This window comes from Ptychodera flava, chromosome 22 (genome assembly GCF_041260155.1).
Source record: "Ptychodera flava strain L36383 chromosome 22, AS_Pfla_20210202, whole genome shotgun sequence".
Classification (NCBI taxonomy): domain Eukaryota; kingdom Metazoa; phylum Hemichordata; class Enteropneusta; family Ptychoderidae; genus Ptychodera; species Ptychodera flava.
Window position 1 is genome coordinate 19441303 of NC_091949.1, and position 18347 is coordinate 19459649.

At 35.1% G+C, this 18347-nt stretch overlaps 1 protein-coding gene across 4 annotated transcripts in view; it reads left to right on the top strand.

The window, feature by feature from the left end:
* LOC139122894 (uncharacterized) overlaps positions 1-17524 on the top strand; it is a 48021-nt gene extending 30497 nt beyond the window's left edge. For 3 of the 4 annotated variants that reach the window (XM_070688746.1, XM_070688744.1, XM_070688745.1), the window contains exons 2-11: positions 2640-3087; positions 3885-4072; positions 4524-4656; positions 5895-6017; positions 7434-7521; positions 8968-9059; positions 10106-10330; positions 11448-11649; positions 13802-13964; positions 14688-17524. In XM_070688746.1, the coding sequence (XP_070544847.1) occupies positions 2685-3087; positions 3885-4072; positions 4524-4656; positions 5895-6017; positions 7434-7521; positions 8968-9059; positions 10106-10330; positions 11448-11649; positions 13802-13964; positions 14688-14717 (1647 nt within the window). In that variant the 5' untranslated portion in view covers positions 2640-2684 and the 3' untranslated portion in view covers positions 14718-17524. Of the gene's footprint in view, positions 1-1401; positions 1497-2639; positions 3088-3884; positions 4073-4523; positions 4657-5894; positions 6018-7433; positions 7522-8967; positions 9060-10105; positions 10331-11447; positions 11650-13801; positions 13965-14687 lie in introns of those variants that run through there. The other variant, XM_070688747.1, reaches the window with a different exon arrangement.
* Positions 17525-18347: the final 823 nt, after the last annotated feature.

Here is an 18347-nt window from a genome sequence, read left to right on the forward strand (position 1 = left end):
AAAGACCACACAGCCAAACTTGCTGTTATTCCAGTAGATCACTGCATGTATAATGAGTATAAAAGCTACACAACACAGACAAGCAGAAGAAAACACAAAAAAAAAACCAAGGCACTTGACTAATAGAAAAAAAATGATACAAGGTTTCTCATCTTGAAATTTTCGTAGGATTTCTTTTTCTTGACACGATTTTTCGTTCTTTCTTTCTCTTAGCTTTTTCATTTGAATTAGCTTGTAAAGCAAGGTTTAACTTTATGAACTTTACATAACAATGTACAAAGGGGGAAAAAAATGCATATACAATGAAATGAATTATTAGTAGTGCATAACTTTGATCTAAAAAAAATTATTGTATAATGTGTTTTATTTTAATAGTTATTTCTATAAAAGTCGAACAGTAGCTGAGAAAATAAGTCAAACAGTTGCTGAGAAATATTTAGTGGAACAAATGTATTTCAAAGTTTTGAATATTAATTCTCTTTAAAGGTATACTGTCACCTGATCCAATCTTGCCAAGTACCATGGAAAGAGAAAATCTAACCAATCACAGATTTTAAGCGGGTGGCCACATTTTTAAAACAGCGCCCTCACATGGGCATTTTGAATACCAAGGAACACCCCTTTGACCATATATGGGCATATTTAGATTACAGGTGACTGTATACCTTTAACCAATATAATGATAACCTGTATGACACATGTCGCATACCTTCAAAGTATGAAACTGAAAGAAGTTCAGGCCAACTTGATACCCATTCAAACTGACAGTTCATTGATATATGGATGCATGTACTCATACATTTACCTGTATACACTGATCCAATTATGCATGCTTGTGTGTAAATACTTAGATAAAAAAACAGCAATAGTAACTGGTTTTCACTTTCACAACAATAAATATACGTAAAAATGACAGATTTAAATATTGATTGAATACCGAACGGTACATCCTTCATCCTTGGTTATGATTCAATTCCACTTAAATTTCTGCTTATGTATAAGCCCCTAAGTCCCATGTGAAGAGGTTTCACATCCTTGTACATGTAACCCCCTACCCAACTGTTGCATATCTAAAATATTTGAAACGCTACAATTGCACAATGGAAATATCCAACCCAACAACTTTGGTAGAAAACTATAGTGCAGAGTTAGACAATGTCTTTGGTAAAGCAAAGTGTTTCAATTTCCAATCTTGAGTGCAAAAGGACACCCAAGTTATGCCTCAAAGTCACTACCTGTTACAAATTCTCTTCTGAAAGACTCAGAGCTGCCCCTTGGCTGACATCCAGACCACAGGATTAGGGTTTGCGTTCATTAAACATTTACCCCTAAAGCAGCCATGCATTGTCACAGTTCTTGCAATTGTTATGCTGCAGGAGCAACTGACTATTGTTTCATCTGAACTGAATAAAAGCAGTGCAAAGTTGCTGATCAGAAGTAGTTGAAACAATTTTTGTTCTGGCGTCACCTGACCTGTTTGAAAAATATTTAAGGGGGTAAGTTGTAGGGCATCAATAAAACGTGTTTTTACTTCAGAAACAAGTTAAACTAGGAGACTAAATAAATTCCCCTCTCATCCCTGAGGTGTGGTTTAACCCTCGTTGAATTCAATGGAAAGATTAGATCTATTTACTGGAATATAGGGGTGAAAGTGTATGACAATGACTATACATTATCAATGAGTGAAAGACTTGAAAGAGAAGGGGTTGTGGATAATTAAAACATGCGCATAGAAAACAAAACTGATAATGTTCTGGAGAGGGTTTAGCCCTATTACCACCATTGTGTGCAAATGCACATGAACTATAGGCCATGGTTACACTATGGATAGTGTGTATATGCATCAAATCACTTCAGATTTTATTTTGAAATTTTTCGTTATTCAAAAACCTGTCGGCAGCTGAAAATTCTATCATTATCATTTGGTCATCAGATTCTTGTTTCGTGGTAAAATTTTTGTAAAATTGTTGATGTCAGTCTTTTATTCAATTAGTAGCTTTTTTATATTGTCAGACATTATATTGAACTGAATTTGTCATTGCATATACACTGTGTAACACATTATATGATTTATGTGTAGTTCTCTTCAATTGAAGATAGGAACTGCTTCTTGAAATGTCCCTTGGGCATTCTATCTACAAACAAACTACCATACAGCCATTCAAGCATAAAAAAGTATTAGAACAAAGAATGAAAGGAGGTTAGGTTGAGTTTTTGTCATACATTTTTGTATTTTTGTCATTAAAGAAGTTGTTTTATCACACAGAGTAAGTCGTAAGAACAAGTCTCTTACTTATCTGCATGGCCCATACATGTTTTTCATTGCATTGCAAAATTAATTGCAAGCAGCATTTTCATACAATTATGCTCTATCTTTGTCACTGCAGCCACTGAGACACTTTCTGGCTACAAAGTTTTTCCACATGTACCTTTTCTAAGTAGGATAATAGAGTTTTAAACTTAAAAAATACTGAAATACGGTAATTGCAACGGTTAATTTTTAGGCATTGATGAATATTAGCAAAAATTTACATGTAGGCATATATTTTAGCACAGAAATAGTTAGACTATTATTTTCTAGTTTTACATACAGTTAGTTGTTGCTAATGTTTATTTGTTATTGTCTTTTCTCGTTATAGATGAAACGTGCTTTACTTTGACCCTTGCCAAGTCATCTTGATGGCATGACGAGTTTAAGAACCCCTCAGCCGGGCACGGCGGGGGACAGCAGCTGGAGGGATCATAAAGAGAAAGGAGATTTCTATTTGAAAATCTACCAGTGTGTTCCAGCAGTGGACTGCTACAATCACGCCATCGAGAAACTGGAACGAGATGGAACGAGAAATGACCTGGCAGGGTTACATTGTAGCCGATCACTCTGCTATTGTAGGATTGCCGAGGGCAAGACGGGGACCCAGCGGACAAGCTTGTATAACCTAGCCTTGAAAGACGCTGAAAGGGCGATAAGCCTCGATGGCTGGTGCTTTGACGGGTACATGCGGAAAGCTGCCTCATTGTTGGGACTGAATCAGAAATCTGATGCAATAGTGGTGCTAAGAACACTTATTAAACTTTACAAAGATAGAGGTGTGAAAATTTTCACTTTCAATATAAACATTACATCAAAATTACACGTAAAATAAATGAAATAAATGTGATAAGAGAGCATATTGGAAATTTACCCACATGAGGTTTTGAAGTGAAAAGTGTTTTGCAGCTTGAGATGATAAATTGGTTACAGTAAACTTTGATGATAATGGTAACAATGACATCTCCAACTCAATGACACTTATATCGATACATACTCCACATACTCTGTATCATTTGTGCCACATGTCAATGACCAGAAACAAACCTATCATTATTTTTGGCCTTATATAGTCCACATACTATGTATATAAAGGAACAGTCCTCAATCCCTGGTTCTTATTGACATTGACTGCTTAACCCTCTGAGTCTCAGTGCCAAAGTCAATTTTTGTTGCCTTTATAAAATATACCCCATGCTATTTTTTTCAGATTTTTACTAAAATTTTGATAAAAAAGTGTAGCCAATGAAATGTAATGTCCATTTGGTGAAAATTTTTGAAAACATTACAGAAAAATTCTTAAAAATTTGTAAAATGTTGCACTAAAATTTTGGCGGGAAAAATTACAGCACTCAAAGGGTTAAAATCAGTTAGTCTGGAGACAAAGCTGATGAAAGCCTGCCCTTTTCAGTGAAATTTGTTTTACTGCTCTACGGATTTGTGGATATGTTATCATTACCCGAGGGTATTTAATTTTCATCATGACAGGGTGGTACACATACTTAAATATTCTATTAAGGCTCGACTCAACTCACAAGAATATTGCACTAGCCTTTTTTCTTTCCATCCTTTCCAGGTATAAACTTTCAGTCGGACCATTCTCTGCTATCTTTACTCAGGCAATGTAAATATTACAATGACGATAGCATAGTCAAATGTAGTCTGTGGTTCAAGGACTGCAGGTTCAGCAAACATATCAGTGTTGTTGATCCCGGTGGTGCTGGTCTGTTCCAAGATCTCCAAACACCTCTACAAACCCTGAAAGTGAGTGGAGTGCATTTTGATAATTCTTTGTATCGACAGGTCAAAGTTCATGCAAAATTTGCATATTGGCAGGATCTTTACTTTTGTATCCAAACAGGACACATGCCAGCGTCCATATCAAAGTTCATGTTTTAAATACAATACCATTCAGCTACAAAGTCTGACTACTATCCACAAACAGTGATCATAAAAGACTTTTGAAGTTCATATGAAGATAATAATAATTTTTACAATACTTTAATCGTAATAATTTTATTTGTCCTTTCATTGTATTGCTCAATTCAGTTTCTTTGTTTTATTCAAGCAAACAAACTTTGTTAGTGGAATATGATCATTTTCAAAGTAGTTGGCGTGAAGACGAAACATCTTGACTTTTGATCATCAGACGCAGAAGTAAATCTTGCAAATTGGTACAAGTAAGATTCATGGCATTGTTTCTTCCTACTTGCAGGAAGCATCGTTGCTTTTACGACCTGGCCGTTACCTGATACCTCCCGGTGGTTTACGGGTTCAGTCACATCAAAATATTGACATTATCGGTGACACCAGAGAAGAAAATGAAACAGTGACGATAGAGGCTTCAGGTAACTTACATGTGTCAGACTGTTAAAAACTGATTTTAATACTGTGAAAAGATATTCTTTGTGTAATTATTAACATATGGATGGATTGCGCCAAAAACAGGACGGTGGCCCATCCCTAAAAATCCCCTTGTGGATGCCCTGTTCTGATTTTATACCACATTGAAGATTTGTACCATTCAATGCCCTACTCTCCTTCACCTAGAATACATCTGATTGATTTTTTGACTTTCAAATTATTACAATATTCTGATGGGTTGCACTAGTCTAGACTAATGTTGAAGCCACTGATGAAACAAAAGTTTGCACTTGGATTTTCGTGTTGCACTGTCCTGGGATTTTTGTGGTGAAAATCTAAAAATTTAATATTTTCCTCAGAGTGGTATAGTGGTCATTTTAGATTTCAAATATCGTTAAATTTTAAGGTAACTTGTTTCCCCGGGCGGCCAATTTGGATTTCAAAAATCTGTAAATTCTACGGTAACATGTTTCCCAGATCCCAAACTTTTCACAGTGACCCCTCAGTTTTATTCTTAATCATGAAAGAAAATGGTTTAAAGTTTCCCTTAGAAAAGTCTAAATAAAAGTTTCTGGTTTGATGTGCATATCACGGTTAACTGTGAAACCAGTTTTAGCTGATAAAAAAACAAAAGGGACAGTTTGCATTCTAGTAACGAAATACATACACCATTTTCCTCTCATTTCCATGGATACCAGACATTGACATTTACTAGTATTATTGACATTTTGCCATTTCCCACCCGTTGTCATAGATCCTGCACATTAGACAAATAGGCATAATTATCATGACTGTAATTGCACCAAGTTTGATGATGTACCTTCCATGCATTATCGTCATGGATACATGATACTGAAACAGCTCTCCAATTCTACTGTAATGTCACATGAATTTAGTGTCGAGGCAGATATTGTAATTGAAGAAATCTTTGCCATAACTCCTTTGTTTTAAAGTTGAAAAAAAAGAGACTTATTTCCAAGAGTCTTCTTTCAAGTAAGTACTGTGTCAGGACAGTGAAGAAATGGCTTGATGCGTATGACCCTTGACCTCTACACGCTGATGTTGGCTTCAGATGCCTGTGATGTTTTCAATATCAATGTCAAGAGAGATGGCCTTGAAGCTGCAGTTATTCTAGCAAAATATGCCATCCTGTAACCGATGACATTTCATACACAAAAGCATAAATTTAAAATGTTTTTACTTGTACTCTATTTGTTTGCAGATAGCTTTGATGGGACTGGTCACAGCATTATTACAGTGAATGGTGGCTCAGTACAACTAGCTAATTTAAACCTCTTACAAAGCTGCAGCCATGAATCAGTCCCTGGCATCGTCATCAGTCAGGGTAAGCTTTGTCGTTGCCATGCCAACAGCGGTAGTGACTCGCATCATGCAGTGGTGTTGACATTACAAATGGCAACGTAAACTCATTCTTTATTTGGTGTAATAATTGTCATTTGCTAATGCATACCTGGCGACACATGAGCAAAGATTTATGATAGAACTTATTACAATTTCACTATATATATTAGAGAAAGGCTTTTAGTTAATAGTGGACTGTATAATAGTGAGTGTTTTATTGTTTTATTGTTTTATCAATCTTGTCTGGCCTTCACTTTTATTCATAGGGGTGATTCAGATATGATATCAAAATAGTCAGCCCTGTTAGGGTTTATAATGGAGAATGAGAACCTGAGGCTAACATGATCCAGTCTTTTACAAAACAGTCAAAGTAATGTACAAAGACTTCAATTATATTTTGAGAACTTAAAAGGTGTGTAGCATTACTTCTATCACCATCATTCTTTACTCAATAATAGCTATTTTATTAAATGTGTCAAATTCTCAGTGCATCTTTCTTTTTACTTTAACTTTATTCAAAAACTTCAAAACTTGAAAACAAGAAAGGTATAATGCAAAACATATACTAGAAACTAGTAGAAAGATAAGTTATCACCCTGGTTTCCCTCTGTCAAAGTGTTTAATGTATTGTCTTAACTAATAGCCTTGTTCACGGTTACAGGTTTGTTACTAAATATAGCTGTATGCGCGCGACATCGGACACGCAGCTTGAAATGCGGACAAATTTTATCAATGTTGCATGCGTGGCTGTTTTTGCAGCTTGTACTCTGAGTCGTGAATATGTTTTTTAGTATTCACTGTTACACTAGCAGTCGCCCACTGAGATGTATTTTCGTCGTTCTTGCATGAGTAATTTTCAAAAGCGTAATCTAAAAATGCGGACAAATATTTATTTTTGCATATTAATGAGAGAACAGTGACGTAAACTGTGAACGGCCCTAATTGTCTGTGTGGTTTTCACAATTTTTTTTAGTGGGTATGAAATATCAGCAACATAGGGAGTCCAGTGTTGTAGTCTGTCATTACAAATTTCAAACAGTTTATAGCATGGTGTTTTTGGTAGTTATATTTATAGAGCAACAGTATGGTGTAAAGAGCATTTGCCATTTAAATATAATTTTATTGGTGGATGTTGTTTTAGAATAAGTCCGGCATGTATTTGCTGGCACATAGACTAGAACAAGTTATACATGATGAAAATATTAATATTGCATAAAAAGATGAAATTTAAATGAATTCCATAAGAAATTTTGTGGGTGTCAAAGTTTCAAGTTACAATCATCCGTTCTGTACTTAAACTATGGTACATAACAGTGGAATATTAAAAATGATTGTTTCAAAAAATGTAACAAAGAGCAAATAAAGCAATAATTACACTGTCATAATATTTTTTCTGCAGGTGGGAAGTGTCTTTTGAATTCAGTTCAGGGTGTTGCTGCAGCAGGTGTGTTCTTCAAGGCTGGTGAAGGCTCAGAATGCAATATTAGGTGAGCATAAAGTTAAGACCTGTGAGGTCAAAGGTCAGGTCATCTCACAGGCAACATGCATCTATGTATAGGAGTTATCATATCACAACCTGTGTTGACATGTTTTATATTCAAATGCCAGCTTGTAAAGTATAGCCCATACATAAGGCCAAAAAAAAAAGATTGTTTCTGGTCACTGCACACGTCATTTCAGAACCTGTGCATCATGGCTTTTTTGGGGGGTTACGTATTCATTAGAACAGCTATCCTTGATATCCCTGTTTGCATGTCGAAAAATGCTAAAACGAAAACGGAAGTATTATGCAACCAGTGATAAAAGACAATAACTGTAGCATCAATAGCGTGAAAAAAGCATTGTTGGGAATACATAAAAAGAATAGGGAAAAAAAACAAAACGCGTCACCGCATCACTTTTTCTGAATGTCAAGGACCAGAAACATTTTTTCTTTTGGCCTAATTGACATTTTTTTAACATGTTGAAATTTTATTCTCTTCTACAGCCACAGGCTTCAGTTAAGACTTTGTGATTTTGCAAGTTACAGTCAAATCAATATGGGGAAATGTAAAGGGCAGGTACAAAATGTAGATATTACAGTTAACCTTTGATGACTTTCTACTCTTTTTGTTTTGTGTGTCAAATTGGAAGGTTCTTGTTCTATTCCATTTTAACCACCAACTATTTAGCTTATTAGCATGTATGGTATTTGTGAAGTGCATTCTATAAATCGTTTACATTTGAATTCTGGTGCCGACCAGAATTCACTTGTCAACAATAACAACGCAGTCAACACATGCACAGGCAAAGTTGACAGGGTCAACGCTGTGTATCTCAACATGCTTTGGGGAGTGAAACAAGAAAATATGGTGAACATTAAAACAAAAATGGTTTGAAAAAATCATCAAAAGTTACAGCTACTGTTCTTTTAAGCAAAGATGGTCGAGCCATGTTACTTTGGTCGTGCTAAACAACACAGGCCTCAGACTGAACCAAAAACAAGCAAGCAAACAGAAATGAACATGGAGACAAAAGGAAAAAAGAAATGAACGAAAAAAGCCAACTAGACAATAAAGAAACAAATAAATACATAAATTAAAAACCAGGATCCAAATATATGTGTGAAAGTAATAAGTTTTGCAATGTGTGTAAAAGTTATTATCACAGTGAAGAATCATGATGCAGAATGTAGTGTGTAAGTACAAGTCATTACCATAGTTGATCATAAGTATTGGGAAATGTCTTATGGTAATTGTCCGGTCAAATTCCTTCACTTGGGGGACTGTCGTCCTGTCTGCCTCTCTGTGAGGTGCTAAGGTCTCTCCATGTGATGTAGTGATCATGACAACCCTCCCTTTCCTGTCATACCTCACACCCCCTTCCTCCCATCAAACCCCAACCCTGTCAAGTAACTGGTCAAAGGTCAACAGTTCCAATCCCTTTCCTTGTAGGAATTGCAAATTAAAAGGTGCCTTGTCCGGTGTCATGGCGACAGAAGGATCTGTTCTTAAAATTAGTGAGACACTTTTAACAGGCAAAGTTGGTAAGCCAAGTAGAGTATCGACAAAAAATATAAACGTAAAGTTTCAAGTAATTAATGTATAATAACTTTATTCTGTATGGACACATTTTTTCCTCATTTTTATTTGTGTTTAATGTTAGTTTTGCTGATAAGCTCTCCTTTAAAGTTAACTATCTTATGTTACTACTTTAATAAGCACTGTCCATGTGTAGTATAAACTTTCACAATTTCATCTGATCATGTTTTCTTGTCTGTATTTATTGTTCTACCACATTTTACCTTATTTCTATTGTAAGAGTAAAATTGTAACTATTGTTCATATTTCATGCTATAGTGTTAAAATCAACCAGTAAACTCACCCAAAATTCATTTTGTTAAAGATACAAATAAACACTGCGATAGTCTTCTGCGATAGTCTTTCCTTATCAGCACATAAAATGTAAATGATATATATATATATATATATATATATATATATATATATATATATATATATATATATATATAGTGTATATGTGCATGTTCTTATGAATGTATGTGCATTTATATATATGAATTGAAAATTGTGTGTGATATTCCAATTTTTATGCAGTAAATTGTTCACATTTTCAAAGTTTGACCAGTTCAAAATTCTATCCCTACATGTTAGGTAGTATGCGCCTCGAAAGTGAAAGAATTAAACTTTTGCTCAAACTTTCTTCAAGGTATCTTTCACCCATACTCGTTCAAAATCAAGAATGAAAAGTAGGGGTTACCGTGCAAAATTTGGTATAAGAGAAATAAATCACCCGAGATTTACTGATACCTGAAATTCAAAATGGCCACCATCCCTGTGTTAACTCTGTGGCGATAAATAAAATTTTAGATTTTAGAAAAACTAAAACGGTGAACATTTTGCTTTCAGCAGGAGCTTTTAAATGAGCCCCGTAAAAGGTTGATCAGAAAAGAATTGTAAAAGTTTGAGTGTCGAAATAACAGTCCCTGAGGCGCAGTCTACCCAAAAAATGGCACTGCAGACAGTACTGAAAGCCACTTGAACTCATAGTTGCTTGTTGTTGTGTTATTAGGTCTAGACATATCGGCTGGAAGTCAAGCCCAGATACAGCGCTGCACGTTCAGCAAATGCGGCTATCAAGCAATCCTCTCACACAGCAATGCCGGTGGAATCCACGTCTTCAACTCAAAGTTTGTAAACAATGGGCATGAATCTGACCAGCATATCCCAGGGATCAGCTTATCGGCGGGACAGAACATCATCAGGGACTGCGAGATACTGAAAAGTCATGGACAAGGTAAAGAGCATTGTCTTGGTGGTGTTGTGATCCTGATGTATCTAGAGTTAAATTCCTATCTGTTGTCAGAGTTATTGGACGAAAGTTGGTTTTCACAGTCACATCTTGTTGTTTTTTCTGTGTGATAAATAAGGAATACTGGGTGATAATGAGTAAGGGGATGGGTGGGGTGTCAATAAATCTGGTTACAAGATCAGTGCTGTATTCTATCGCATTCTTTACATAATTGTATTGAAAATGGGTTTCCGTACCAAATAGATCCATTGCCAGTGGGTACCAGTAGGTTTAAAAATCCCATCCTTGAATGGGATGGGTTTTGGAAGCCTGTTGTTTCCTGAAGATTCCATGCTCATTTCTGTTCACACTGTCAATAATGATATCAAAGTAAAATTTTAGAAAATAAACATTTTCACCACCGCCTGTTAAACTTACTTGTACTTGATTCTATGTTTAGTCTTTGTGATTTCTTGAAATCTCAGACTTGAATTCTCACTTGACAAAAAAGTTAACTTTGCTTTCACCCTAGGCAAACCAGATCTGTTCAAATAAGGCACTATGGATCAGTTTGTTTGGAAAAACCTGACCTTAATTCAACAAAAAAAAAAGCTTCACGTTAATTTGAGTGAAATTTAAATTTAAAAGCGGTCGTTTCTCTTTTTAGTTGCAAATGATATTATGTAAAGGTAATGTTATAATTTCATTCGTACAAATTATTTTTTAGCATTAATAAAACATAGCATTGTGACACAATAATAAATTTGCCCACTATCTAGTGTTCAATTTCTTATCATTACTGTTAATTTTGTTAATTTCTAGGTAGTGACTAACTCGTCTCCTCAACTCTGTGACAATTTTTGAACTTTTTTAGCTTACTAATGCAATTTGTATTTTAGTTTGTACCTGTATATTTAAATGCAAATGAAACAGAAGACAAAAATTAAACAAGTTTTGTTTGTTCTAGCAGTATTGTATGTCAGGTTCCTTTTTGCCTGTGTTTGCCAAATATGAATTCTATTGTTGGAATCAACTGTTGCTTGCACTACCCTGTCTTATGCATGACAAAGTCGGCGTTCATCGAGGAAAGACATTAATTTTTCCCTGCTATTTACTTTTCCAGGTGTTTGTGTGGACAATGGCTGCCAGTGTATCCTACAAAATTGTTTGTTGAAGGGAAACCCTACAGCTGTGCGAATTGCACAATCTAGCCACTGCAAGGTGCTGCACTGTCGAATGGTAGATCTCTCTATCGGTGTTAATGCTGTCCTTAACTTGCGTGGCAGTGTCTTCATGAAGGGAAATACAATCATGGGTGCTTCAATGTAAGTGGTGCTATCCCAGTGTAGTTTCTAGAGTTCTCAAGATTTCACTGTTGACACTCCTTGTCCTTGTTATCAGTAAACTTTTATTCTGCGTGACGGATAACCAAATTAGAACTCTAGCTCATGAAGTTTTCACCGTACTGGAGAGATCACCTTTTCCACATTAAGGTAGTTAGCGCCTCAAAAGTGAAAGACTTAAACTTTTGCTCAAACTTTCCTTGAGGAATCTTTCAACCGCTCTCTTTCAAAATCAAGAATAAAATTGGGGTCTCCGGGCAACTTTTGGTACTAGGGAAACAAATAACACAAGATTTACCGATATTTAAATTCAAAATGGCCGCCATCCCTGTGTTAACTCTATGTAGAAAAATGAAGTTTTCGAATTTCGAAAGTTAAGCAAGTGAAAAGTTTTTTTTACACCAAAAGCTTTAAAACGAGCCCCAACAAGTGGTATATCAGAAAAGAATTGTAAAAGTTTGAGAGTCCAAATTTATGTCCCCGAGGCGTGTTCTACCTTAAGGTTGTACCGGTACACACCTTAAAATTTAAAGACTTGAACTTTTGCTCAAACTTTCCCCAAAGAAATTTGAAACCATTCCCTTTTTGAAATCAAGAATAAAAATCAGGGGCAACATCGCAAAATTTGGAACTAGAGAAACAAATTACCTTTAACTACTGATATTTGAAATTCAAAAGGCCGCCTTCTGTATGTCAACTTTATGGGGAAAAATTAAATTTTTGATTTTCAAAATATAGGACACTGAAAACTTTATTTACTCCGAGAGCTTAAAATTGAGGCCCTGCAATTGGTAGACCAATCAAGTGTTTTGAAAACTTGCACGTTCTATCCTAAAATAATCTAGTCTTTATTGAAGAAGTATGAGTCAATCAAGCGAACAATTGGAAAGTGTCCATGATACATGAAACCAAGAACATTATGTTAACGCTCAAAATTAAATATTTACAACTATTTTAGCTTACGGTAGTATACTGTACAAATCTTAATGAGCAATTTTACACAGAGATATTGACATAATCCTAATGTTTTCACGCTGCCTGTTTGACCCACACACAATTTAAATTTTCTAGTTGATATGAAGTGCTTAATTTGTACACTGTGTAATTGTTTTGTTGCATTTATCGGAATCTCGTCTCCATTATGCAATTCTCAGTAAAAAATATTGTAGACTGTCATGGTTTGAATTTTGTGGCAAAATGTGGCACACTTACAATTACAGCTTAGCATACGACAGTTTTGCCTCATGCATATAACATGAAACAGCAGATGTTGTCTAGGTCATCCCTTTGCAATGGATCACCTTGATATATCCATTCAGTTATACATCTTTACACCAGAAATGTTATCATGTTTCCAAAACCATTCACTATGTTTCTTAATTCTTACAAAAGTCCCGTAAATTCCATCATGCATAAACTGTTCGGCATTTCTCCTCACTAAACGTCAAAATGCCAACATCAGATGGAAACCATTGTATGTGATGATTTAGTTAGAGAAATTTTTATAGTAGAAACAAAACTTCTTTAGAACAGCTATCAAAACTGTTGCTATTGTGTCTAGGAAATGCCAGAGCAGTTATTGAACTTTACTAGTTAGCCATGAGAAATCTCTACACATTCAGATATTTTTGTAAAATCAATTCTATATTGAAGCTGTCGTCAGCTAAATGTTTAAAAGCTCCAATAGCTATATCTTATAGCATTTTTTTCGATAAGATGGTTTAAAATCAAAAACAACTTTTCTAAAAATGTTTCTGAAGTGTGACCACAAAACATTGTTCAAAAATTAGTGATGTAAGCAAAACAGAGATTGAACTAAATTTTTGATCTACATGTCAAATACGGCTGCCGCAAGCAAGTACACACATTCTGTGAACAGTCGACAGAATCCATTACCAAAGATTGATAAATTGACATTTTCAAACACAATACACTCACTAACGGGAGTCAAAACATCTCTCCAAAAGATTAGATGGTATTTTTTTGTAAATTAAATGCAAACAGATACAGGTACCAAGACTTTAAAGAGAAGCATGACATTATCATGTTTCACTTAATGGGATTTGTTATTATGAACCGGAAATGAGAGACGACAGCGTGACGTATGCAAGATTTTTATTCCTATGACTTTCAGGGCAGAAGTAATGGTGTCCACAATTGATGCCATGCCAACAATGGAAGGACGAAACCACAGGGTGAAGACAACCGATGCGTCCAAAGACAGGAGAACCAGACAATATCCTGGCAAATTATCAAGCTCCCCTCCAAAATTTGACACTCAACCTGTTGACATTAAGGTAGCCAACTAATATACACAAAGCTCTCTTGTGGGCTGTTTTTATCCTGGTCACTGATCTGAAGAGATCTGGATTTTAATCCTCTGAGTGCCAAAGTCAACTTTTGTCACTTTTATAAAATGTACCCCAGTCAAATTTTTTATGATTTTTGCTAAGTTTTTGATGAAAACCTGTAGCCAATTAAATGTGATGTCTGTTTGGTCCAAAATAATCAAAAAAATTAAAGAAAAATTTTTAAAATTTTTAAAATTTTGCACTAAATTTTTGATTGGAAAAATTACAGTATTCAAAGGGTTAAAGTGTCCCTCAAAATATACATTTTTTTCTTTTATTGCGTATATGACATACAATTTCTTGCATTGCTGAAATTGCAATTCATTTTAAAGTTTGTCTGTGATATCATAAGTGAGATAATTGCATATATCATCAATGAAGTCAAAGGTTCAAAATGTTCAACTACTTATTGACATTGACCTGACCTCTCACTTTTCTTTTCACTACAAGAACTCACCAAACTTAACCTTGGTTTTTGTAAACCCATTCTATTTGACACCACTGATCAAAGCAATTTCACAAATAAATTTTAAGCAAAGATTACCTCTTTCAGACCATGAACATTGAAAGAGGATGTGTTGAAAGTCTGCCTTATGTCATGAAACTTTTTAATATCAATGGTGAGATTCAAAGTCAATGTTTTTCTCTCTTTTGATTTTTACTTCACAGAAAAGTCCAGGAAGGAAGTTTGCCAGGTAACTAGACCTCAAGTAGCAGGAAAGAAGAAAATCTGTGCTTTGTAATTGAAGAACGTCAAATTAATTCAACTGTTCATGCCTTCAAACCTAGTGTGTATTACCTGTTTTTCTGTTTTGATGTTATGATGATGCCATTGATGGTGTTAGTTGCTAGTTTTTGAGAGTTAACATTTCACGCTTGAAAAGTTGAAGTTTTATGTCAGCCATATTAGTTAATCCAGGAAAGTTTGTTATCATTTTACAGGTAAAAATGGCGTGAATAAGATGACAAAAAGTCAGATATCATTGTGTTCAGAAATTGTCAGGTTATTTGTTTCTCTAGTTCTAAACTGGGCACGGTGACCCTGATTTTTATGCTTGATTTGGTAAGAGTATGGTTGAAAGTTTCATTGAGGAAAGTTTTAGCAAAAGTTTAATAAGTATTTCATTTTCGAGGTGCATACTACCTTCAGGAGCAGAACAGTGAACTATATTTGTGAACAGAACAAAAACGGTAGAAAATACATCAAAAGTGAAAGCTAATGGAGCTACATGCCTTTTTTGGAGAGGTGAACAAAAGTAAGTACGCTGTTCAACTCAGTTCCTCACAAAATGGCATTTTCTCTCGCTGAAACAATACAAATTTTGAACTATGATAAAATAATATCTTCACTAGCCAATCAGTAAGAACCCTATGCAATAAGCAACATTTTGGCAGCATTAGTCAAACATTCATGCTGGTGCAGTGTAACATAAATTCTTGCCAAACAGAGCAGTTCTTTGATTTCTCTAAATAAAACTAAATGTTTTTGAAGTACTTTGTCAATTTTGCAGAAAATATTCACCTTGTGTACATTTTGTTACATGGCCAGCAACTGTAACTTTCGATGATTTTTTTAAGGTTTCTTTTTTATATCAATTGCGATAAATATTCTAAATTAAGTATTCTACCCCCAAAGCATGTTGAAACAAACTTTTTAGCATATCAACAGCATACATACATGTAAACTGCAGTGTTATTGTTTTAACCCTTTGAGCACCAAAATCTATTTTTATCCCCTTTATAAAACAAACCACAGTCAATTTTTCTTTGATGTTTGCCATAATTTTGAGAAAAAACTGTAGCCAATGAAATGTGATGTCCATTTGGTCCAAAATTATCAAAAATTACAGAAAAATTCCTAAAAATTTGAAAAATTTTGCTCTAAAGTTTTGGCGGGAGAAAATTACAGGGTTAATACATGGAATTCTAGTCATGACCAGAATTCATTATCAGCAATAAAAACGATGTCTGTGCATGTACAGGCTGAGTTGACAAGTTCAGTACTGGGTACCTCAATATACTTCTGGGAATAGAACAAGAAACTGTAGTTGGTAATAAAAACAAAACAAAAAGTGACAAAAATCACTAAAAGTTACAGCCACTGGCCATTTAAACTTGGTCAAAGCAAATGTCGTTGTAATCAGTAGTATGTATTCTTGTTTCAGATTTTGCCATTTCATGTTGAATCTGTATATATTTTGCTCATTTAAGCTCATATTCTGTTACTTGTCGGAACAAAAGATGTTGTTATACATTTCTTACTTTTCTTGAAATTGTCTTTAAAGTAGAAAGGTTCATACCTCAAGAGACCCGGATATGTCAATAATGTTGTCAAAATTTTAACCATTGAACATGGTGGGAGCTGTGCAAACCTGAGTTTAGGTCACTTAATTATTTAAAGTGTAATGAAATGTCAGGTACTGTTCTTAAATTGCAAATGTAGCATTAGTTGTGTGTTGAGAAGTCAAAAGCATATTGCAAGTGATGTCGTTGAGGGCGCACTTCACCACAGAGGGCACTTCATGATCACACAAGCTTTGCAACACAGTTTTCACAGGTTATTGTACTCACATCCAAGGAAGTACAGACAAAGTTCTAGATGTGCCCTGTATGTGGTAACAGACATGACCTTATCAGGAAATATAGTCTAAACTTATACATGCAGTGTTTCAGACAATATGCTGATGATATTGGTTTTAAAAAGCTTGATGAAACATCTCAGGACATGCAGAGATTTCAGACTATATTGTTGGTGTTTCACAGCAACCAATGAAGATACCTACCTGTTGGAGCATTCAACTGAGAGAAGATTTTAGACTCGAGTCACAGACATTGCTGACAGAACAGAATCTTACCCCTTGAGAATGACATCCAGTGCCTCACCTGTAGGTTGTGAAGTATTCCTATCATAGAAATTTCACATACTGGTAATGCTATGATACAGTGGACTGTGTTTATTGACATGTAGTCTATTTCTATGTGAATAAAATTACTGCATTTTCCTTAAAAGAAATGTTTCACAAGCTGAATGAAGACATTCTTCCAGCACGCCAGCCAGTCAACAGAAGAGAGATGTCGTACCGAGCCACTATGTTGTCAGATAGTATGAAAATTTTCAGGGCAGATTTGAGTGTAATGTTTGTGATAAATTCCAAGGCTTTGTACTGATTTGATAGGCCTGTAATCTTGATTGGATATCACAGCTTTCAATGCCTGTACTGAACAATCCAATTGTGAATTACTGTTTTCAATGGATTTTTAATTACAGGACACACCATCAACGTATGATATCGCAAAAAAATTGTACCGTTTGCTTCTAAGCCCAGGTCAATAACAGTCACTTTGTACAATTTTTGTATGACACTTTTCAAATTTTTATTGATCTCAAGGAGTACATTTAAAATAATTTTGAAATGGTTTTTGTTTTTGATAGATGACTGTCAAGTGATTTGCATTTTACTGACAATCTGTACTTTTGTTGCAATAAAATTACAATAATTCAAAAATATGGTTTCTGGTTGTAGTGTTTGAAGCCCTATCATTAAAAGCACAAGCTTTGCAGTTTTTGTTCAAAAATACCATCCAATTTTCTTCAAAGACCCTTTAAATTTCCGTCATTAAGTCCTCTTTTATGTAAATGGCCTTGTATGTCATTCTTTGATGTCATTCCAGTTGAGTAAAGTGTTTCCCTCAAAGCGGTCAACTCAAAATGACCCCCATGTTCGAATGCTATGTCACACAGCAGAACAGCATACCTTCATTACTTGTCTAGACGACAACACTACACACAGCCCAACAGCAGCAGCAATATATTTCCCAATTAGGGTACTCCCATAGAGAAAACTTGGAATTTTTGATAGGATTCAGTGTTCATATTTTTGTCTTGACTGATGAATTGTAAACACCTGAGCACAGGGAAGTTAGCGTAACTTAGCAGTCCGTGCGAGTCCCAGGGCACTCGACTTTGAGTACGCAGTTCTTGCAAGTCCCAGTGCGCTCAGGCTTGAGTACCTCAACACAGAATGCTAAGCTTATGCTGTAAGCATGAAATTTATAAGGAACCTGTAGCTAAAACTATTGTATTGAGATATAATTGTCACTCTCATTTTCACTCAGGTTATACGTCTGGCTACATTGATTACACTGCTGGCATAGCCAAAGCTTACAATGTAATGAAAATTCACTCTTAAATTTTTCATCATGTGCATTATTATCATGTAAGAAATTCGGAATCTCCTTATTTACACAATTAGCGCATGCATAAAACCACTAATGTAAACACAACATGGTATTAACTGCACAAAGGAGGGTCTTATGATCTTATTCTTG